We start from the raw sequence: 24,470 nt of genomic DNA on the forward strand, positions 1-24,470 counted from the left end.
TTTTGTATGGTTGTTTAATTGATGAAAAAAACCCAAACATCAGGTAATATTGTGAGGTATGACTATTGTTATGCCATGAACTCATACTAATAATGGATAAATGCCTTGAAATAAGATATGTTTTTCTTGGTGAACAGTCTGGCATGCAGTTAAAACTTTGGTGAACTTTCTCCCCTGCAACCCAGCCTCTCCTCTACAACACACACACACACACACACAAACAGTCCAAGAAAAAAGGCAAAAGTTTCAAGACACTCACACACACATACACACAAGAAAATATTTACCAGAGTGATTCAGTTTATTCACTTGATCAGAGATGCAGTAATACTGCAACACACTCCATAAATATCAACTGACATGTTATTCCCATATGACAAAAGCACTGTCAGCACAGTTTTTACCTGATACCAAAACAGGCATCAACATGGTCATCATAGTTATCACAGATGTTGAGAATTCACTTTCTGCACTCCACAGCTTTCTTGCCTTGATTTAAAGAAAAAAATATTTTTCATTATCTATGCTTCACAATACCAGTCCAGACACTTCACACAAGACTATCAGAATTGTGTTCCACACAACTCCATTTCTTTTCATAAGTCACATAACTCTGTCTTAAAATTGATCCAACTGTATATAATGAGGAATTCACAAAAAACATTCATACACACACACACTCACACATAAGTTTTAGGTTTATTCTCTCAGGACTGGAACAAACATATCCACACATAAAGTGAAACACACTGATTCATGAGCATCAATAACACTGTAACGCACAGACTCATGAGCACCAACAGCATAATGATATTTGACATGCTGTAATGCATTTTACTGCTGTGCAATACTATAATTGACTAATCTAAACCCTGAGCTGTCTTAGAATAAAAGGGAGACAAGAAGACGTGTTAGAATTAGTCTTGCAGATCCTTGAAGTCACATTACATGCAGTGTTTTGCTTCACATCATCCCCAAGGAGTGCTGACAGTAAACAAATGCAGATGAAAACATGTGCAAATATTCACAGACATTGCTTTTTTTGTTGGTAATATTTGCTTGACAGCACATCACCAAATGAAGTATAAACAGCAGTACAACCGTTGATTTTAACGTCAGCTTCTTCCACCCAAAAATGAGTGTTTGTTATTGCAGTTCAACAGAACTGCAGTCATTGTTCATATCCTTCAGCCCCATTCTCTCTCTTTGTGTTTGCTTTTCTCTCACTTGGCCCCCTTCATTCTGTGCTCCTTCAGACATCTGGGACTGCAGAACTGGAACTGCTGGTACTCAAAGGGCACCTTCCCACTGATGTCCACTCCACACTGAAAGCAACGACTGCAAACACACCCACTATGTGATGAAACTCTAGTCACCATCAGTCCCGATGTACATTATGACACATTAGATGGTTAGCATGGTAAAATAGACTTCCATTGTCCCTAACAACTAAAAACAAACCAACCAAATTGATTTTACACACACATCCTCCCTTGCCTCATATGAAAAGATATAAACAAACCTTTAAAACAGATTGTATACTGACAGATTATGCAATGCTTCAAACTGAAACATATAATAAAAACAAAAAACAAAAACAAAACAACAACTGTTATTTACACACACCAAATCCTCCTTTCCCTCTAATGAAAAGACGCAAACCAATCCTTAAAACTGTTTGGTATCTCCCTCAGCTTAAATGGACCAAGAAATGCAAAGAAATTAGGAACAAAGGACAGTCCACATTAAAAAATAAAACACTCTTTTTAAATATGTTCTGAATGTCGCCTGACAGAAAGAGAGAGAGTGATGGAAAAAAGACTGAGAGACACTGGGAAAGGGTAACAACAACTTGTGAACAACAAAACAATAGCTTTTTGTGTGTCATCCACACATACACACACACACACCAAAAATACATTACTTACTTCAACACAGACTTAACAGCCTGCTCAGAAGCTTGTGCCAAGAGACGTCTCTCTGCAGCAAGGGCACGCTGTTGACAATAACAAACATTATCACACATACACAGGGCACTCACTCTTTAATATGCACTCACACACACCCAGGCACAACAAACTATACAATGAACACTGCCACTTCACTTCAAAAGTAAACACAGGCACAACAAACAATATGCACACTATCACTTCATTACAAAAGTAACATCAACACATCACATAATAATTATTGACATAGTACTAAAAAAAATAATGCACTGCTTTTAAAACAAACACAATAACAACCAAGTTCAGTTACTGAGAATAATTATGGTGTGTGAAAAAAATGCTTTGATGAAATGTTTCAATGCTTCAATTGGGTACATGAAATTAATCCTTGTGTCAAGTGAATAGAAGCAGAGATGTCGACTGTCTCAAAAAAAAAAAAAAAAAAAAGAAGAGGAAAAAGAAAGAAAAGTGAAAAAAAAGAGAAAAAAAAAGAAAAGAAAAGCAGAATAATGAAACACTTTGTAATTGTGTCATGACCATACAGAGGTGGACAAAACACAACAAAAACAAAACAAAAAATACAAAAAAGAAATGAATCCCTTGCCTTGCATGCCAAGTTTTCTAGCAGAACAGTTGCTGTGTTGCATGCAAACTTTCAGGTTCATCACAGGGCATTCTTCAAAACATCCTAACAATGTGCTTCTTACAAACATGACACACATTCCTGACCTCATCTGCTGTGAAAAGTGTTTTACTTTTGGTCAGCAAGGATGCGAATTCCTACCAACACTGACTGCAGTGATGAGACATTCTTCATTCTTCCTCTCGAGGCCTATGCTCTTTCAGACTTTACAATGTGCTCATGAAAAAAGGAAAACTTCCTTGCATACAAGTACAAAATACAAGCACGAAGACCTACTGCATGTGGGCCCTCCTCCCTATCCGCAAATGTACAGCACATTTTCTAGCGCGCACTCGCACACTCACATATGTATCTGTGATTCCACACACCCCACCTCACACACACATATTCTTGTGCACAATGCTATGGCATCAAGCTTCTGCTTGGATAAAACACTGACAAATATTTGCAGAAAGATTAAATATCAATTTTGAAGCTCTAAATGCTAAAGCTGATTCCCCCTTTGGCCTCCAACCACATTTCTCATTCAGCAAAAAGGAAGAAAACCCATAATTGGAGAGTGTGTTAATGATGAAAAGGAAGTGACTCAGTTCTGGCAGAAGGGTAACCTTTATTCTCCCGCCGTTGTCATTTTCACATCATGTGGGTGAGAGACCACTTTGATTGACTGATCTGGAATGTTCCTTTTTTGGATGTTTTCTGAAAGAAAGTTAACACTAGCATATATATAATATATATCCCAAGGAGAGGCAAGTGAATAAAATTTGATTGTGAGTCAAATATGATCGTGAGTCCGGTGTCTTTCATTTGTGGATTTTGACACAAACGATATCAACCATACATCAGATATTCTAACAGAGTCAGGCCGATAAACATACATGCATTTACAACCAACTGGTTCACTCAGCCACATTACTGCTGATCTGTACTTCCTTACATAAAAAAGAAGAAAAAAATACCCCCACCACTTTATTCCATATCCCTACATATTGTATTGTATTGTATTTTACTGCTTTGTAGTGCATTGTATTGTCCTGCATACTGTATTATACTGTACTGTACTGTACTGTATTGTTCTGTACTGTACTGTACTGTTCTGTACTGTACTGTACTGTACTGTACTGCACTGCATTGTATTGTGCTACTTTATGTCACAACATATTTCTCTGTGTTTGATTCAGGGTGCTCCCAGGGGAGAGTGCTTCACCACAATACAGAGCCGCACTTTTATTCCTTCTTTCTGTCAGCACATGTGTTAATTTTGTTTTAAAATTAATAATTTTTGTTCTCCAGAATTTTGCCAGGAACAACCCTTTTCTTGTTGTCGTGGGTTCTTTCACGTGTGTTAAATGCATGCTGCACATGCACAGGACCTCAATTTACTGTCTAATCAAAAAGACTAGCACCCAGATCAATACACAAGGTCAAGTGGACAGAGGAGTAAAAATTCCGGTCTGTACGGGAATTGAACCTGTAGACACTCGCTTCCTAGATGGGCGTATTAACACCAGGTCACTGCTCCAATGTCTCTCACACTCATTCAGCGCTAGCTCAGCCACTGACCTTCTCCCGATCAGACAGGGCCAAGAAACGAACCCTTTCCTTCTGTTCCTGCATTGCTTTGGCTTCCTCCGCCTTCCTCTCCTGAAACACAACACAGTCATCCATACTATTCAGCATAAAACAGTACTAAAGTCAGAATCAGAAATACTTTCATTATCTCGATGAGAGATATAAAGTGTGGTGAAAGCTGTGACACACATGCAGACAACAAGCATGACAGTAAAATTTGGCATGCCACATATATAACAAAAACACACACAACAGAGTCATAGCAAACTAAACCTGATAAAACATTACCTTTCCACTATCTACACACACACACACAAACACACACTTAAACACAGGCATCGACGAACAAATTTTGTATACATAATACAGTTGCACAACATATTAAACAACTATCGTGGTGTAATCAATATAAAAATACCAAGCTGTAAAACACACACACAGTCATCCAGCTTGCCTCTCTGATCAGTGGAACTGCTTTACAAACATGTCTGTGTGTTGTGAAAAACGTGTTTACCAGTGTATGTGTTTAAATGGATAGGGCTGAGAAGGAAGCTGTGTGTGTGTGTGTGTGTGTGTGTGTGTAAAAAGTTGTTTTAGTTTACCACAGATGTCCTATTACTTGCTCAGGGTGGTGTAACAGAACATACCTTGAGCCTTTCCTGCTTGGCTTTCTTCTGCAGCTTCCGTTTCTCTGCCTCTCTCAGCTTTCTCTCTGCCTCCTGCTCAGCTGTCAGTGCACTGGGTATCTGCACAGTGAGACAGAGTAATGGAATCAGTTACTGAAAGTGAAGTGTGATCTCTGTACAGTGTGACAAAGTGACTGAATCAGCAACTGAAAGACGGGCGCAATATCCAAGTGGTTTAAGTGTTGGATTTTCAGGGTCCAGGGTTACCTGGTGGGTAAATGATGGTGATTTTTCCAATCTCCCAAGTCAACATATGTGCAGACCTGCTAGTGTCTGAACCCACTTCATGTATATACATGCAGAAGATCAAATGTGCATGTTAAAGATCCTATAATCCATGCCTATGTTCATGTTATGGAAACAAGAACATACCCATCATGCACCCCCCATCCCCACCCCCTCCCGTAGTATGTCTGCCTACATGGTGGGGTAGATAAGCAAAATGGTCATACACGTAAAATGTTACATGTCTATATGAGTGTGTATGTGTGCATGACTAAAATCTGATTGAATGACACAGGAAATGAATGATGAGCGCCCAATGGCAACTGTCAGTCGGCTGTACCCAGGTAGGCAGCCCGTTGTGCAAATGACCCCATGTTTGTAAAGTGCTCAGAGCTTGGTGTCTGACCGAGGGCAGGTGCTATGTAAGTATCCATATCATTCATTCATTCATAGGTAAAGTGTGGTCTCTGCACATGAGAGATGGTGACAGAAACAGTAACAAAAAGGTAAAGTGTGATCTGTACAGTGAGACACAGTGACAAAATCAGTATTCAAAAGGTTAAGAGCTATTATCCATGTATGTGTGTGTGTGTGTGTGTGTGTGTGTGTGTGTGTGTGTGTGTGTGTGTAGGTGTGTGCGTGCATGCGTGTGTGTGTGTGTGTGTGTGTGTGTGTTGGATTGTGTGCAAGTGTTCATATTGGTGAAGAGCAAGAGAGACAGAGTGAGGCAATCATATTCAGGAGGAAAAAAGACACCAACATGTTGTCTAAAAAGGCATGTATATAATTTTTGCTTGTCAATGTTAAATTATCCTGTACAAACTGCATTTCATTCACTCCACCACACCCTCTTACATGATCAGTCAATACATAATCATCAGGACAAAGTTACACTGAAAAAAAAACAAAACAAAAAAAACCTACCTTAAAAGATAACGCTTATTTTCAGCCCAAGCAGTACTCACCTGAGCAGCATCATAGTCATAGTGGTCTGGGTGGTTTCCACGGAAACGTCGGAAAGCATTCCTGACATCTTTAGTTCCGGCTACAGAGTAGGGAGTCTTGCCACTTTTATCTCTGATAAACATAATATCGATATATTCATGATGATGGTATGTTAACAATAATGATTAAATAATCATAATGATAATAACAATATCTTTAATTTGTATATCATCCTTTCTCTGTAGTCTCTAGGAGCTCAGAGTGCTTCACATGAAAGAAAACTTCAAAATGACATTACTATAAAATGAACCACACATGGCCTCTCTCTCTCTCTCTCTCTCTATTGATGTGATGTGTGGCATTAAAAATGGATTTCAACACATTCTGAGTGGCACTGAACATTAAAGAATACAAAATTTGTCCACAAAGATCAAATCACACAGAAAAAAATGTTCATGAATCAAGAATGTTCTTTTTCTTTTGTTTATTTGTGTGTGTGTGTGTGTGTGTGTGTGTGTGTGTGTGTGTGTGTGTGTGTGACTTTTCATGTGTTTTAATGTTTAGTTGGCTGGGTTGTTTTTTGGCCGACAAAGAAACTTAGATTATATGTGGATTGCATAAATAGAAAATAAAATAAGGGGAGTGAGAGAGAAAAAACAAGGTGAAACTATGTGCTCCATGACCTAAAAAAAAAAGAAGAGATAAATACAACAAGGCCACACACACAAATAAAGTGTGCCATGTAACAGCATTGCAGGGATATAAAGTGGAGCAGTGGGTTACTTCTTCAAAGGGGAAAACTGCTGGTAAGGGAGGGAGGAGGGAACACGACCAGCACAGGCTGCGAGAGAGGTTCATCTGAAATGTACAGTGGGAAGGAATCTGTCCTGACTCTGTTGGAAGAGGATGGAGATGTGTCATGAGGGTGTGAGTGCCAGGGTGAGAAAGAGTGTGTGGATGAGAGTGAGAGAATAAGTGTGAGAGTGTGAGTGTGAGTGAGGGTGAGAGAATGAGATAGTGTGAATGTGAGTGCGACTGAGGATGTATGTGAGTTAGTGAGTGAGTGAGTGTGAGTGAGAATAAGGGAAGGGACAGAGAGAGAGAGAGAGAGAGAGAGAGAGAGAGAGAGAGAGAGAGAGAGAGAGCAACTACTGAACTACTGTAAGTGAGAGTAAGAATGTGAGTGAGAGTGAGAATGTGTCTGAGAGAATCTGGAACTGCATAGAATCAATTCTATCCACCACTATCTCTCAACTGATGCACCCAAAACACTTGTATGCGCTTTTGTTCTCTCAAAACTGGATTACTGCAATTCTCTTTTGGCCGGCCTTCCAAATATCTGTTAGACTTCAACAAATTCTGATTGACGAGGACAGACTCATTTGCAGAGATTCTAAATTTGACCATGTTTCTCCTCTCCTTCAGTCTCTCCACTGGTTGCCCGTTTCTGATTGAATAGACTATAAGTCAGAATGATGGGTGTTATCAGGGAGCTTGTTGAAGTTGTTCCATGTGACTTTTTCTGCAGTCAACAGATCTTGCCCAAAGTATCTTTCTGAACTCTCCACATCTATACTCTGTCTCATCAGCTTCGTTCTTTATCTGACTCGACTTCACAGGATGCCTCTCATCAGAAGTTACAAGTAAGACCTTCAGACACAGATCATTTTCTTTTCAATTGCCAAAGACATGGAACAACTTCAACAAGCTCCCTGATAACCCTCATCATTCGGACTCCCTCGCCTCTTTCAAATCTGGCCTCAAAACTGGCCACTTTGTGGAAGGTCCACTTCTTTGCGTCTAGTGTGCTTGACTATGAGTGTATACATATATGTGTGTGTGTGTGTGTGTGTGTGTGTGTGTGTGTGTGTAGTTTGCTGGTCACATCTGGTGTGTGTATGTCACACTGATGCAATGTGTTGTGCACACAAAGTGTTTTGTTAAGCACCTAGAGTAGATTTCTGGATCGTGTGTTATATAAGCATCCATTATTATCATCATTATTTTTATGACATAATCCAAGTCCCATAACTCACTGAAGATTATATAGAACAGTCAAGTACAACATGGTAAGGCGAAAATGTTACATAACTAATTAACCACCAGTTACTAAACTGTAGCACCAACAACTGAACAAAGAACGTCATATATTATAACTTCAATCTTGAGAGTAAACCATAAAATGTACAATTTACATCAATATTTTCTTTTTCCTATTCATGGAATAAAAAATAGATCTAAACAGATTATGTGTGCTGTCATTATCTTTGTCTCAGATCAGACAGTGGTGTATTGGCATAACAATTTAAAAAACCTTCACCCTTGAATCTGCGTACATACCACACTCTTGCAAAAAAAAAGGACTTTGTTTTCAACTTTTATTGTACAAAATGACAGAGAGAGAGAGAGAGAGAGAGAGAGGGAGAGAGAGGGAGAGAGAGAGAGAGAGAGAGAGAGAGAGAGAAGAGAGAGAGAGAGAGAGGAGAGTGTGCATGCATGTTTGTGTGTGCCCATGTGTGCATGTGCATGTGTGCATGTGCATGTGCTTGTGTGTGTGTGTGTATGTGTGTTGGGGTTTGGCGGTGTGAAGTTTGAAAGAACTGAGGCGTGTGCACACAAGAAAAAAAAAAAAAAATCAGCACCCATGTCCAAAACAATGGTATTATGTTACACCCAGAATCTCAACCCACAACAATCACACATTCATCACCACCAAACCTACTGACCTCACACAGGGGTCACAGCCTGCTGCCAGAAGAGCGGTGATGATGTCGCCCTGACCAGATGAGGATGCCACGTGCAGCAGACTGAAGCCTCTCTCACCATACCTCCCCAGGACCACGCGTTCAAACCTCCCCCGGCGGATTGCACCCCCGTCCCGAGAGGGATCAGTGCCAGGAGGGTGTGTCTGCGAGGTATCTGTTCCACAGCCGGTCACAGACTGTGAGATGACGGGCTGCTCTGTGTTAGGGGTGGAAGTGCACGACTGAGGGGTTGGGGTTTGGTCAGAGTTCGTGGAGTCCCACCTCTCCTGCGAACTATCTGACTCGTTTCTTCTCTGGGTGGGGTTATGGTCATGGCTGGTGGTGCCCGATCTCTCCTGCAAACTGTCTGTCTCCCCTCTCTGTTCTGTGCTGTCACGATCTGATTCACCGTCCCCAGCTATGGCTGAGGTTCTCCTCATGTCCTGCTGACTGTCAGGACTGTGGGGGTGTGTGTGCTGTGGTGGGTGGTGGTGAGGTGAAGCGTTCTGTGAGAAGTCGTCTGGACGCCCATTATCTGTCACTGTCATAACGTGTTGTTGTTGCTGTTGTTGTTGTTGCTGTTGTTGATGGTCCACTGAAGATGGTCTGTGGCTGGCACCATCCCTTCCTGTCAGCTGATCCAGTAACTGTGACAGCTGAGTGACGTCCCCTGCCTTGCAGCAGGTGTATAGCCTATTCTTCATCTGTGTTTCTTCTTCACCTGCGCACACATACACACAAATATACACACATGTAACACATGCACATAATACACACAGGTATCACTCACACACATGTAACACAGAGATGTACACACAGGTATCACACACAGACATGCACTCAAAAGTAACACAAAAATACACACACGCTACACACAAGTATGTACAAACAGGTATCAGACACACACATACACGCTCACAGATAAGACACATTATATACACACACACTTACAGATAAGACACAGATGTCACAAACACACACAAAGAGGTCACACACACACACACACACACACACAAACACACCTGTAACACGCAAGCCATACAATTCTGTCATGAAACCAGACCCAGCAACAGACATCATTCTGACACATACTCAGCTGCTCTCCATCCACGCTGTTGGCAGCAGCCTGCTGTGGGGACGCCGCTTCCTTATCCGGTCCCTTCTGGCCTCCCTTCTTCTTCCTCTTCTTGTTCCTCCTGGGTGCGCCACCCATGGAGCAGGCAAACTCCTGCAGGTGGTCAGTTTGAATCTCCTCCCTCACCTCCACCAGCTCCACCTCCACGTCGGACTGGTTGTTGTCCCCCTCTTCCTCAAGGCCTGCCACCTGCCTTTCCTCACCTGTAACACAGTTCAATTGTCTTTTAGCTTGTAATAATACTAATAATAATAATATCGGCCACAGCTACTTTCGTTTTCTCCGCATAGGTGGATAGTAGTTTGCACAGGACAGGAATCAGACTCCCTGCCGGAGTCTGCACTAGTGGGTCACGGTAAAGTATGTGTAGTGAAAAAAACAAAACAACAACAACCAAAAAAAAAAAAAAAAAAAAGAAAAAAAAAGATGATAATAATAATAATAGATAGTACTTATCTGGCTCAAACCCCCATGTAAAGGGCTCTAAGTGCCGTACATGAAACAACACTATATATACAATAGTGCATAATAACATATCTCTGCACATAAAAAAAACAACACATATATATGTGTATCAATACACCGATACAATAGTACAAATTACAGGTATGAACAATCACACACACACACACACACACACACACCTTGTATACATGCATATGCCAAATTCTTAAGATCTGGAAAAGATAATGTAAAAATCAGGAACAAACGTTCAGGAACACATTATTTCCATCCTTTTTGATTCAGCCTGACTCCAGCCATCATCACAGCCACCACAACTGATGGAGAATTCATATTTGCAGAAAGTGCACAAACTAAGCTTCCTCTTCTGAAGGTCTGGTAGTGTTGATTTTATTTTGTTTTGTTTTGCTTTTTTTTCTCTTTTTCTTTTCTTTTTTTTTTTTTTTTGCAGTGAGGGTTTCCTTTCCATTTTCTTCATCAACCCTACACATTCACTTGTGACAGCCAGCCATCTTTTCAGCTGATTGCGCTTTCTCTTACTTCAGCTCTTCCATGGCTGGTTAGGACTTGTGTGCATGCACGCACTGTTTGAATTACAATTTCTCATCCTTCATAATGTTAGTCCACCTGTGAAAAAAAGGTGCCACCATTTGTTTCTTTATTGGTTTTTTATATTTTGTATTGTAATGTGCGATCCGCAGCAGTAATGTCCAGTCTTCAATTTTTACATGCTTCCGTAAAAAATACAGCTATTCCAGAACAGTGAGCATGTATGAGTTTGTAAACTACTTCCACAATTGCTGCCAAAGTGCCTCACAAGTTCTGACTGAAGAGCTGACCACAGATAAGCAGGTACAGACACTCACCTCTTAACACAGAGTTTGTCACTTAGTCTGTAAACTGCATCCACAATCACTGCCAAAATACCTCACAAATTCTGATGGAGACATAAAAACAGGAAACAGACCTTGATCAGACTGATGTCTTTCAGAAATGAAAATGATGACCTCGGGAGGAGCAAAGCAAACAGAGATATTGAAGTTGACACACATTCACACACAAACACACAGCAGTGCAGTCCTATCGTTTTTTCCCCCCTCTTTTTCTTTCATCAAAGAGAATGAGAACAATGGCTCATCAACAGGAAAGACAACAAATTCAACTAAGACAAAATGGCACAGAGACAGAGACACACATAGTGAGAACATGAAAAAAACACACACACAAAAAAAAAACCCCAAACAAAAAGTGGACCAGCTCTTCCTCGGTCTTACCCTCCACTGTATCAACATCGCCTTTGACATTCCTGTCCTTGACCTTGTTGCGGCGGGAGGGAGAGGGGTCAGGTCGCACCACCAGCTGACCAGTGTTGGGATGCAGGTGGCGGGGAGGAGACACAGGTACGAAGCTCGTCACCATTGATTCATCACCTGAACACAAGGTATAGACAACACTGCACACACACACTCTGCTTCCTCAAAAGTCAATGCACAGTGACATAATCACTGAATAAAACGAACTTTATAGAAAATGTGTAAGCTTTTGCCTGCACTTGCACTGGCAGCTCCACCCACCTATTCCTCTGTACATCCTTCCCCCCTCACCCCCTATCGTAGCAACACACACACAGACAATACCGATACAAAGCTAAGACAATACAAAAGACAAGAGTACCAAATACCAAGACAATACCAATTATTGTGTGTTGTCTTTTTGATGCACTACCACTGCTGTCCAACCTTGCTGCACCCCCAACCCCCCCACCAATAAAAAAAAATCCATGTGATCTTGGCACACACGGCAATGACATTCTATCCTTTCACTTTGAAAAAAAACAAAACAAAAAAACAAATAAACAAACTTTTCTGACTTTCCTTATCAGGGATCCCAACCACGTTTTAAAAACAGGACTCAATTCTCCTTCACCGAAGCTGAGAAGAACGAAAGCCTTCAGCCAAAAGCTTTGATTGCACCCATCCCCCCTCCTTCCCCATGCCTTTTAATTTTACCCAAGTAAGAGAGGTTCTTTGACATAGGTGTATTAGCTGTCTGTCTCCAGTGTGAGGGATAGTCTGACACAGCCGTTATCATTGTTTTCAGTACACAGGTACAGTAATTGTCTGTCTTCAGTAATAAAGGTAATTTGTATTATAATTGTACTGTACTGTATTGTAATTGCATTGTAAATGTACTGAAATGTGTTGAAATGTATTGAATTGTATTGTATTGTACTGCATTGTATTGTATTGTATTGTATGGCATTGCATTGTATTACTCTTTATCACAACAAATTCAGGCAGCTCTTCCCCAGGGAGAGCACGTCACCAGAGCGACACAGGTACCGTAAATGGTAATGACACAGTGAATCCCTCACCAAAGCACTCCACAGACATGAGCATGAGGTGCACCCTCTTGGCCTCGTTGAATGTGGGCCGGCCTGTTGTGAACGGGATGGTACGCACACGCGTGTCATCCTTGCTGAACACAGGGGACTTGGCGCCAAAGAAGATGTGACGGCTGTAGGTGGAGGTGCGTAGGAAAATGAGGTGACAGGACTGAAGGTGCTGGGACCAGCCTGCCAGCAGCTCCTGGATTTCCTGTTGAAACACAGACGGTGATTAATAAAATAATCTGTTCTTATACAGAGTTGCAATACAAGCAGAGGCAAGCGCTAAGCGCTTCACAAATCCAGTGAACAAAATGAATCGTGTGAGCACATAAAATGAAGTTGCGAGTCATTAAAAGCATGAAAAAGCCCCCCCAAAAAACTACTGAACAACTATCAATTTCTCAGTGACTATTAATAATAATAACACTAATGCAGACTGATACTCACACCCCTAACGCAGGGAGCTTGTGGAGTTCAGGATAAATGTACACACATCAAGTACACCATACACGAAAAAGCATGTGCACACACAAAACAAACACAGCTAGACACACACACAAAAAGCAGCAGAAGTATCAGAAACACATTCGTCAATAAAATATAAGGCAGACTGTAAGAGGAGCGATTTAAGAGACTTTTTAAACTGAACAGGGGAATCCGTGTGAGAGATTGAGAAAGGCATGCATGCAAGAAGATATGTGTTATGTCACTTTCATGTAACTGCTGTCTAAGTATTTGATAGGCTGTGAAAGATTATGCTTTAGATAGCTGTAGACAGCTGACCAGACTGATATTCTGGTCAAAGAAACTACTGCCTGCATCAAACTGTAAAGTCTCTGCTTTAGCTCAGCAACTGTGTGAAGGACATTTCAAGAACAAAAAGTTAATAAAGCTTTTCCTTCTAAAACAATAGTATGTAACATGTAGTTGTGCTCACACACACACATACACACACACACACACACACACCTGCACATACATACAAATAAATATTCACACACCATAAAAGCACACATTCTTGCTTGGTGGTATCAACTGACTCAAAGATTTATGATCATTTCTAAGCATCTTCATACTGCAGTACCGATAGCCCCTAACTACCACCAATACCAGTGTGTAACTCCCCCACCCCAGGAAAACCCTGCCCTCCACCCCCATCACAGACATGCACAACAGCAATCCCCCCAAATGACACAGACCCGAGCGAGAGCAGCTTCATTGTAGCGTCTGAGAGAGGCGCCCCCTGACTTGGGTGCTCCTCCCTGGTTGTCACGCACGCTCTGTAAGGTGCCACGCTTGGCCCGCACCACATAGCGATGGAACGTTTTGTGCACCACTACTCCTGTTCTGCAACAGTCAACACAGCACAAGTCATGAGCACTACTACTTCTGTTCTGCAACAGTCAACACAGCACAAGTCATGAGCACCACTACTTCTGTTCTGCAACAGTCAACACAGCACAAAACATGAGCACCACTACTTCTGTTCTGCAACAGTCAACACAGCACAAAACATGAGCACCACTACTTCTGTTCTGCAACAGTCAACACAGCACAAAACATGAGCACCACTACTTCTGTTCTGCAACAGTCAACACAGCACAAGTCATGAGCACCACTACTTCTGTTCTGCAACAGTCAGCACAGCACAAAACATGAGCACCACTACTTCTGTTCTGCAACAGTCAACACAGCACAAAACATGAGCACCACTACTTCTGTTCTGCAACAGTCAACACAGCACAAAACATGAGCACCACTACTTCTGTTCTGCAACAGTCAACACAGCACAAGTCATGAGCACCACTACTTCTGTTCTGCAACAGTCAGCACAGCACAAGTCATGAGCACCACTACTTCTGTTCTGCAACAGTCAACACAGCACAAGTCATGAGCACTACTGCATCTGTTCTGCAACAGTCAACACAGCACAAAACATGAGCACCACTACTTCTGTTCTGCAATAGTCACAACAACACATGGTCATGGACTATCTCAACCAAGCTGTGTTCCTTGGCTTCAACTCCGAAGTTCACTTCTGTAAAGATATGGGCTTCTACAAGTATGACCAACTTTTACCGCACCATGTATGCAACAATAGTCTGGTTTTTTTTCAGGAGTGTGCTTGCAGGGTATGTTCTGGTTTCCATCACCTATCAAAACACTGACATGGATTACAGGATCTTTGACATGCATATTTGATCTTCTGCATGCGTTTACACATGTACATCAGGTATCAAGTTTGCTTATCTGTTGACCTGGGAGGTTGGAAAAATGTCCTGCCTTGAACCATTTCATGCCTGCTATGTATGTGCACACAAAATTATGTTAACATTACATTTAAAATTATGAACAAGTAAACCATTTTTTTAAAGCTCCACATCTGAAGCCACACATGTAAGCTGCTACTGTGTTACTGTTTTCTCACCCATCAAAGACGGCAGCAGAAAAATGGCCACCAGCTAACATCACCATGGCAACTCGGGTGTAGGTTTTGGCCTGCTCTGCCAGGGATACCAGCTCTGCCGGGGTGTTTGGTGAGGACTGCAACATGGCACACAATACATACACAATCACAGTTTTTAACAGAAGTTAGAACAGTGTAAAACAGTATCCATTATAACCACTCATATTATCTATTTGTAATGGATTGGTGAGATTTTTTGCCTGCTGCTGTGTGCTGCTGTTTGTGGAAGCATTGTACCTGTATCAGTAAAGCACAATGAAGAAGAAACCACACTGTATACATGACACATGTCTAGAGTTTTTGTTGATTACGCAAGGAAACAGCTGAAACAGCTCTGTGCCATGATGTCAGCTGATGACCACAGTTCATGCCAGCATTCAGTGTGTGGACTGTAAGCACAACGTAAGCTGGTCCCTATGTTTGCACAATCAACTCCAGTTCTCTGAACTCAAACAAAGCACATGGCTTCACTGTGTAAATACTGCCCTAGAGGTGTAAACTGAGGAAGATGCCAACAAAAGCAGAAAACACACACACATACACACACACAAAAAAAACCCCAACCAAATTCAAAAAGATTCCCACCCTTCCGAATTTCAAAGCAGCAGTTCTATTACAATATTCACACAGGTGTCTTATAGAAGTCATCCACTATCAGACATTCATACTGTAGAGGTAAGAAACAGAAAAATGTTCACACACATAGAGAAGCGCTCTTACCTTTTTATGGTAGAGGACGCAGCGATACATAGAGATCAGCTGCCCACTGCCATTCCTCAAGAACACTTTGGGATGTTTCCGTGTGGCTGCCATGATGGCAGAGTTATCCTCCCCTTCACTGTCTGTCATGTCGGTGTTGTCACAGACCTGCAGCCTCTTCAGACGTGCAGAGATCGCTGTGGGTTTGGCACCGTTCTCTTCATCAGCGGATGATGTGGAGGTATCGTCTGATCCTGATATGCTGGACACCTCACCTACACAACATTCTCTGAATCTTTTAATCCCTGTTGGGGCAAGAGGGATGAACAGTTACTTCACTGGTATTATACACAAAAACTGAAACATGAACAGCAAATACATGACACTGGTGATAAAAAAGGTAAATATTAATAAACTATGAGATCGTATTGTCTGTAGCACCACACAGCTGATAACATGTCCTGTCAGCATCAACAGTATTTTAATACTAGCAGTAGTAGAAGTTAAAAAAAAAACAGAAGTATAGCTGGGCATTTGGGGGGCAAATGTTTTACCTCTTATTGTCTTAACTAAAGATACTGACCCCACAACAATGTTAAGGTAGACACCCCATTACTAACACAATAAACAGCTGCAGATTCAAGTCCATGGATATAATGACATCAACAACAAAAACCCATATCAGCACAACCAGTGAAGCTTCAGGATTTACAAAACATTTGCACTGAATTGCAGAGACCCAGACTTTGGCACACTCCTGATAAACCTGAAGGAACCTGGTGAATAGTGCTTCTGTCAGAGACTGTGTGGCACTCCAGGACCTCTCCAGAGTGAAGGGATAATGCTTTTGTGGTTAGAATCTGTCGGAGTGAGAGGAAGGAAAGAGTGTTTATGCACACCACCCCAAAGCTCATGAAGGTTACATCTTAAAACTGAAAAACAGTACTTCGTTTTTGATCGTAGACCAATCACATATCCACAAATAAAAAAATTAAAAAAAATTTTTTGGGTAATAGTTTTAGCATTTAAAACTTTGATATTCACAGGTCACTCACTAATCATGGCTTCAGATTAATCCTCGGTGATGTAAAATATGACATCAACCTACCTGTCGCACTAGGTGAAAACATGGGTCACATATCTGATACCAGTCATGGCTTCCAACTGCTGCCGTGTGAGGGTTTACAGCATGTATTACCTGGCTATCCTTCATCCTCCCCTACTCCCTTCTCCCAACCCACCGTTTCTTTTTTGTGTGTTTGTTGTCTAAAGTGGAAAGTTATAGTGGAAAGATGTAAAATTTTTGAAATTTTTTTTTGGGCAGATGCAGTTTATCAGATGTGGGTGCCATATACAAGTTCTTCTTTTTCTTCTTCATTTGTGGGCTTCAACTTCCATGTTCGCTTGTGTACACGTGTGGGTTATTACGTTTATGACTGTTTTTACACCTGCCATGTAGGCAGTCACACTCAATTTTCAGGGGGATACATACATATTCAAAATAACATTTCTCTTAAAAATTCAGGGGGTGCACCTTATGCACTGCAGTGCCTTGTGAAGCAAAAAGTATGCTACCACTGCTTGCCTTGTGACAATAACCATCCTGTCAGGCCAGACACAAACCACACAACACCTACCTGTCATGGCTTCAAACTGGTCTTCACTGATGCAGGCTTTTCCTCTCAGCTGCTGTTTCAGATTGTAGCGGTGCCAGTCTGATTTGAAGTGAGCTTTCTGGGGACACAGTACGCATAATCACCACAATTTAGCTTGCTTCTTGCTGAAGGCAGCTCTTGATGTATCATCACAAGCACAGTTTGCTACAAACAGAGAGAGAGAGAGAGAGAGAGAGAGAGAGAGAGAGAGAGTGTGTGTGTGTGGGTGTGTACGGGTGTGGGTATATGTGTGTTGTGAGGGTGCATGTCTGCATCTATCTTGAAGGTTGAAAATAGCATATTCCATAAATTATATAAAAAAAATAAATAAAAATAAAAAAACCCCAAAAAAACCACCATCAACAACAAAAAACCTACCACACAAATGAAAAACAAAAGATTTTTAAAAAGGTTACAGTAAAATAATAATCTAGGTTTATAACCTCACAAAACAAAGTTCGCATCAGAACACATGATACAAAACACAGACCTGCTCTGTGCGATGTGTAAAGACGACACTGCAACAGGTACATGACATGCGTGTTGACACTGTGAACATGCCATCACCATTGTTGTTCTCCACTGCAAAAGATAACATACATTATTATTCATCGGAGATAATCCTGGATATGAATGATGAACTGATCAATGTTTCTGTCTTCTTTTTTTTCATCCGTTTCATTTTCTACCTCACACCTGAAACTGCATTTGTCAATAATTCTCAAACATAAACATCATTCAATTTTTCTAGAGAAGTGTGCAAACTACATAATTTTTCATCAGCAACCATTATCATCATTATTATTATTATGGACCAAGTAATTAACTCACTTAGTTCCCCACAGACGACCCTTTGCTTTGGTAAGAAATAAAATCAGCAAAAAACAAATGTCAAAATTAATGGACTGAAAATTTCAAAACTGATCAGCAAGACAACAAGTGAGTTGGGGACAAAATGGAAAAAATTCCTCCCTTCTTATGCTATCATACAGTGAGATGATAAAAGTACCCATATTTTTTGTTCAAAATTTGCACACACTGATGATTTGTAAACGAAACCAGGAAAGCACGAAGAGTTTGAAACATATTAAATTCAGATCGTTATATATCCACAATGAGGCCTGTTTGTCTAATTCTGTTGTCTGCCTTGTGACTGAAGTGAAACTGCGTCAGGTGCCATTGCTGACACGCACTGTTCACGTGAAACAATGCAAAAATAACTCTCCTGCTCGCAAGCACAGCAACACACATGCTGCATTTATTGGTCGCAGTGGAGACTGGAAAGGTTAGTCAAGATATTCTTAGCACATAACGTCATTATGGAAATTAGGTGCCACTCCAAAAATTCAAAACTGTCTAAGGCTCCAATCTGGGCCCTTTGTCTGAAGAGCAAACCAATAGGCCTAGTTTGCATCAGTTTGACATGGTACAGTATATGACACCAAACTGGGCCCTTTGTCTGAAACGGTTGTAAACAGTAGGGCCCCTATTGGGGCTTTTTGTCCGGAGTGAATTAAATTATGAAATGAGCAAAATATATATATATACATATATATATAAAGTTACTCAGTGCAACAGATATAATGCATTAATTGATGTAATGGACTGGGACTTTTTACTTTCCCCTCCACTAGACCTTGAGAGGTGGTCTAGTTGTTAGTCTTTCACTGTTTCAGATAAGAGATATACCTAGACTGTGTGCTCAGCAAGCACACATGAAGTTGATGAACTCATCATGTGTCATGGTAACATGACACTTTGACAGCTGTTTCTCGAGTACCATCTTTACTAACAGTAATACTTCTCCAAACTAAACATAAAATAACTGAATATGCTAACTGATTAAAATCAAAGTAATTCTTAACAACAACAACAACAACAAGAAAAAAAAGAAGAAAAAAAAGGGGACATTACATAAATGCAGTAGCAATCTGGTTCCAAAAAGGAAAAGCTGCTAATGATAACTGATATATATATATATGTCAATTGTAAGAACTTAAAACAGGTTTTGATATATATATACATCATTATATATATAATATATGATTATATCTTCATGCAGACATCTCTCTCTCTCTCTCTAGTTCAAAGTTCATTACCTTCAGGGGCTTGTGACACAGCTTCAGTGACGACATCATCTTCAACAGAAGGATTACAGGTAGCAATGCTGAGGTCTAGCAACAGGGGTGTTACAGCAGCTGTGTCTGACAGAGGCACAGTGCTGTAAGTTTCCGCTTTTCCACGGGGAAGTTTTTGTGGTGAAGACTGAGCCATTACTCTCAACCTAGACAGAAAAGAAGTAAACTCCTGTACATGTGTATAATACAGCTGACCATGATGTGCTGTAGTAGAACTAGTATAACAACATTTTGTCATCAATTTGAACTGAATGCATTTCTATTCGTATTACTAAAAAAAATTATATCTATTTGTAACAATAAAGAAGTGCATTTTCTTCTCCACCCCCCTCCCATGTATTCTTTATCCACAACAAGTATCTGGAATTGTAAAATAGTACAAAAAAACAAAAACAAAGCAAAAAACAAGTGTGGCTTCCACAAAATACTTCTGGAAGAAGCAAAAGAAGAAGATGGCTGCAAAAACAAAGGAGTCAAGAGAAGAAGCAGACTGAAGAGACTGGAATGCCATGCCCCTGACAGCTGTGGAGGCCAATACTACTGACACCTTTGTGTCAAGGGTGACAGTCACAGTGGCTACAAAAAATGCTAACAACTGACTTTTATTCCCCTGTGAACCACCACCAAAGAGAGAGGAAAAGGTGAGGGGGAAAGAAAAGAAAGGGGGGGGGGAGACAAAGGCAATGAAGAAATTTTTTTGGTTATGATAAATGAAAGCTAAGTGCTTGCAGAAGTGTGTGCATTGTATCCCAGCCAGCAACAAAATACAAAAAAGAAAATAAATAAATAAAATAAAAAGATAGAAGTGAAGATGAAGATTTGATGGGGACATAAAAAAGGCCGAGAGGTCTAGGCAGATGACCTGCCAGTCCCTACATTACTACTACTACTACTACTATTTTTCATTGTTAGTTCAGGGATCATGGTTCAAAGTAGTGGCAAAGACAGGCTGAAGCTGGAGCTGTGCCAGTTGGGGTTTATCCCTGGGGGGCGCTTCGCTAGCCAGAATGGTCTAGCCTAGATACTGCAAATTAAAAAAAAAAAGTCCTTAAAAAAAAGTTCTTAAAAAAAAGGAGAAGAATTAATGTTTATTCCTGCAGATCCCCCCAGCAGCGACAGAATAATCAACATTTGATTATGGTCACTCTGGTTGAACGGAAGAGAGAGGGTCAGCTAATCATGCCCCTAATCAACCTCACTTACATCTTATTCCTTTTCTTCAAATCTGGCATTATGCCTGTGAAGTGTGATTTCCAGAAATTGGTCGAAAGCTTAGTATTAAAGTTCAAACACAACTCCACTCTGTCTTATAGTTATATCTAAAAAAAAGAAGAAGAAAAAAAGAAGCAACAAAAAACAAACAAAAACAAAACAAAAAAAAACAAAAAAAACAACCGAACAAACACCCACCCCCCCCTCCACATCTGCTTCACTTGTGTGCTTTGTTGGGCACTGGCCTTCGACAGTGACATACAATTACTTTTAATACTAATATTAAAAATAGTCCTATCCCGATGTATTCACCTTTACCAAGCCTAAGTAAACTGACTTTTAAATCAATCAGTCTGGAATTTTTAGTCGAGAAACGGTGATTACACCAAGAGATGGAAAGTTACACTGAAACACACATGGACCATTAACTGATTAAGAATAGTACTGCTTTTTCCTGCGGATCCCCCTATCTGTGACAGAATGATCAACATTTGAGGAAGAAAAGAGAAGGTCAACCAATTGACGTCACTTACATCTTATTCGTTTTCTTCAAATCTGGCATTGTGCCTATGATGTTCCAGAAAAAGTTCGAAAGCTTGGTATCAAAGTTCAAACACAACACCACTCGGTCTTATACTTTTTTCCCCGTTTTATTAACTGGATACATCCACTTCACTTTTGTGCTTTGCTGGACACGACAATTTAACAGTCGTACTTCCCCGATGCACTCACCTCTACTTAGCCGAAGTAAACGGACTTTTGTATCAATCAGTCTGTTAATTTTAGACGAGAAATGGTGATTACACCAGCAGATGGAAACACACGTGGACTATTGCACAAAGGCGACGACACTGAAACGAAAACCACTATTTGTCTCCAGAGTAATGTCCCTTATTTGGAGTGACTTGACTTATTAGAGAACACGATCAAACTGTCTAGAAATATGCAACCCGGGTGTCTATTAGTATTAATAACAAGTTATTAAAAGCCGCCAAACTGACTAAAGAATGATTTAATGTGACTCGCTAAGAGTCAAACCCAACCTGGATTCTTTACCACTTATCAACCACCACCTTAGCTCTTGAAAATATACCGAAATAATGACACGTTAATCAAACGGCACCGACAAGAGTCTGTCCATATTTATGTCTATTATTATGTGCGTGATCATATATACATGATTTGCTTAAATTTTTTTAAAATTCTGCTCATTGTTAATAAAACTTGTCTGGTCTTCGTTATTCAAAGAAGGAAGAACATATTTGAGCTATATGCAATGCTTGTTGAAACGATTTTATATGCAACGTTCTGGAGGGAAATACAGGCCTCCAATTCTTTTTAGTAAATCTTTTGCTGCTTCTTCTTTAGGAATGCACGTGATCATGCCTTCTGTCTGTGGTGATGAGAGTTCATCTTTCAGAAAGCTATCACCCAGAGCTTCAATTCCACTAATTTGTTACCAACTGAACTTTGAAAATTAACTGTAAACCATTCGAGCCAATACTTCTATTGTTTTTCGTATTTTCAATACATGGGTAGCTTCTTCGAAAGATATTTTCCTTTCTGGTTGAATTTTTTCTAATATTTTTAGTTTTGGGAAGTTTTCCACTGGTATTTCACAATATTCTATTTGTTTCTTTGAATATAATTTCTTGTAAAAACGCCTCTCTGATCAGTTTCACATCTTTGACAATTTCTGTTATGGTTTGATATTTCAGTACCATTATCTAAAGTTAATTTTCTCGTTTGCTTGCTGACATCATTACGGTTCTCAAGAGCGCAAAACTCTTTAGTTATTCTCTCACCCTCTGCTGTGCATCTTGCTAGTAATCAGTCGTAAAAGAACACGCCTTCTATTATGGTTTCTCCATTTCTACTAATCGAGATTAATTCTTCCTTTATTTTTGATTGATTAGTGTCCATTTGGCGTGTCACTTCGACTGTCAATACACAAATCTTTTCCACTGAGAGATTCGATCTGTATTCTTCAGTTTTCTAGATTGATATCATGTAAAACGTACCTTGGTTTCTTATTTCTTCATCGTGGCATATCCAGTTGTTAACATACACACACAAATTATGTATACAATGGTGAACTGTATTTCATCCTTTGAGATATTCATAAGTTGTTTTTTTATGAGAGTAACAGCATATTTCTCAATAACATTTTCCTCATTGTTTATCTCTTCTGTGAAGGTTTTATATTAATTTAGCAACGAATAGGTAAATTTACACAAAGTCGTCTTTTTTTTTCAATTTCCCTATCTTTGGTAACTGACAGAGTGTGGTATCATGGAGTAATGTGTTCTGTAAACATGATGCAGGCCTATTTCGGCATCCGGCTTTGACAGAAGATAAAACAACAGTTTCAGACAGACCTACTGCAAAGAAAATCCAATCGACTCTCGTAAATGATTGTTTCGTCGCCATGTCTAATACTGGGATTCGGTTTCCTCCATACATCAGTTACATCAAGGTTTAAAATCAAGTTGCCAAATTGTTCTTGCAAAGATCTGCAATTGATGAAGGTGGCGGCAAAATGGTTAAGACGCTCACCTGCCAATATAGAAAGTCCGTGAAGGTCTGGGTTCGAATCCCGCTCTCACCCTTTCTCCCAAGTTTGACTGGAAAATCAAACTGAGCGTCTAGTCTTTCAGATGAGACGATAAACCGAGGTCCCGTGTGCAGCTTGCACGTGGTGTACTGAAAAAGAACTCATGGCAACTAGATTATTGTCTTCTGGAAAAAAAAAAAGTAGAAGAAACTGATCCACTCTGACGTGTACACAAATATAAAAGCATGCACTCAAGGCTTGATTCGGCGCGTTGGGTTATGCTGCTGGTCAGGTATCTGCCTATACAGCAGATGTGATGCAGCGTATATGGATTTGTCCGAACGCAATGACGCTTCCTTGAGAAACTGAAACTGAAACTTGTAATTGTAACACTGAGTCATAAGTACTGTTCACGACAAGATTCTAGTCTCCACCAACCTCATTTGGGTATAATATTATGTGCGGTTTTCAAACTCAATATACAAATCTAGATTATCTCTGTTCAGACAAAAAAGTGTTTGTTCATATTTTTAAACGGAAGCAAATATACCTAGTTCCCTTCCGGGTCTTTATATACCTTTTTCATTTGAAATTCAAACTTGTTGTTAAAAAGTATGGCAACACATCTGAAGCTTGAGTTGTGAGAAGCAGAATGACAGCTGTGTCCCATTCAGATCTAACATGCCCTTCGATCGTGGGTGAAAGTGAATATCTTGTAACAGAAAAATTGTTTGTTTGCTGTTGTTTTCCAAGAAGTAGAGGACGTACATATAATCATGGGACGTCTCTTCTTTTCTGGGAACTGGCCAGGCCTTGATGATTCACAAAAATCATGTGTTCTTTAACAAATAATTATCCACTGCATGTGTAATTAATCTTTGTATTTCCGTACAAACAATCTACGTGTAGAAAACAATGCTTCAAACCCGTGGCATTTAAACAGGCAAGCAGGTAGCCAAACCAAGATATGAATAAATACAAAAATGACTCACCTG

General features: G+C 40.3%; 1 protein-coding gene across 2 annotated transcripts; it reads right to left on the minus strand.

The window, feature by feature from the left end:
* Positions 1-309: 309 nt before the first annotated feature.
* LOC143279556 (tRNA endonuclease ANKZF1-like) lies at positions 310-21,788 on the minus strand. 2 transcript variants are annotated; one of them, XM_076583626.1, is made up of 16 exons: positions 21,654-21,788; positions 19,671-19,855; positions 18,062-18,153; positions 17,554-17,650; positions 15,938-16,191; positions 15,179-15,294; positions 13,950-14,097; positions 12,736-12,958; positions 11,636-11,791; positions 9,857-10,102; positions 8,747-9,485; positions 6,041-6,152; positions 4,812-4,910; positions 4,156-4,236; positions 1,929-1,996; positions 310-1,338 (listed from the first exon to the last, which is right to left on the minus strand). In XM_076583626.1, the coding sequence occupies exons 2-16, from the start codon at positions 19,843-19,845 to the stop codon at positions 1,224-1,226; spliced, it is 2,721 nt and encodes a 906-aa protein (XP_076439741.1). In that variant the 5' UTR covers positions 19,846-19,855; positions 21,654-21,788; the 3' UTR covers positions 310-1,223. The 2 variants fall into 2 exon arrangements, with proteins under 2 accessions (XP_076439741.1, XP_076439740.1); XM_076583625.1 differs by lacking the exon at positions 21,654-21,788 and adding an exon at positions 21,455-21,645.
* Between the last annotated feature and the right edge of the window lie 2,682 nt (positions 21,789-24,470).

Source organism: Babylonia areolata, chromosome 2 (genome assembly GCF_041734735.1).
Source record: "Babylonia areolata isolate BAREFJ2019XMU chromosome 2, ASM4173473v1, whole genome shotgun sequence".
NCBI lineage: Eukaryota > Metazoa > Mollusca > Gastropoda > Neogastropoda > Buccinidae > Babylonia > Babylonia areolata.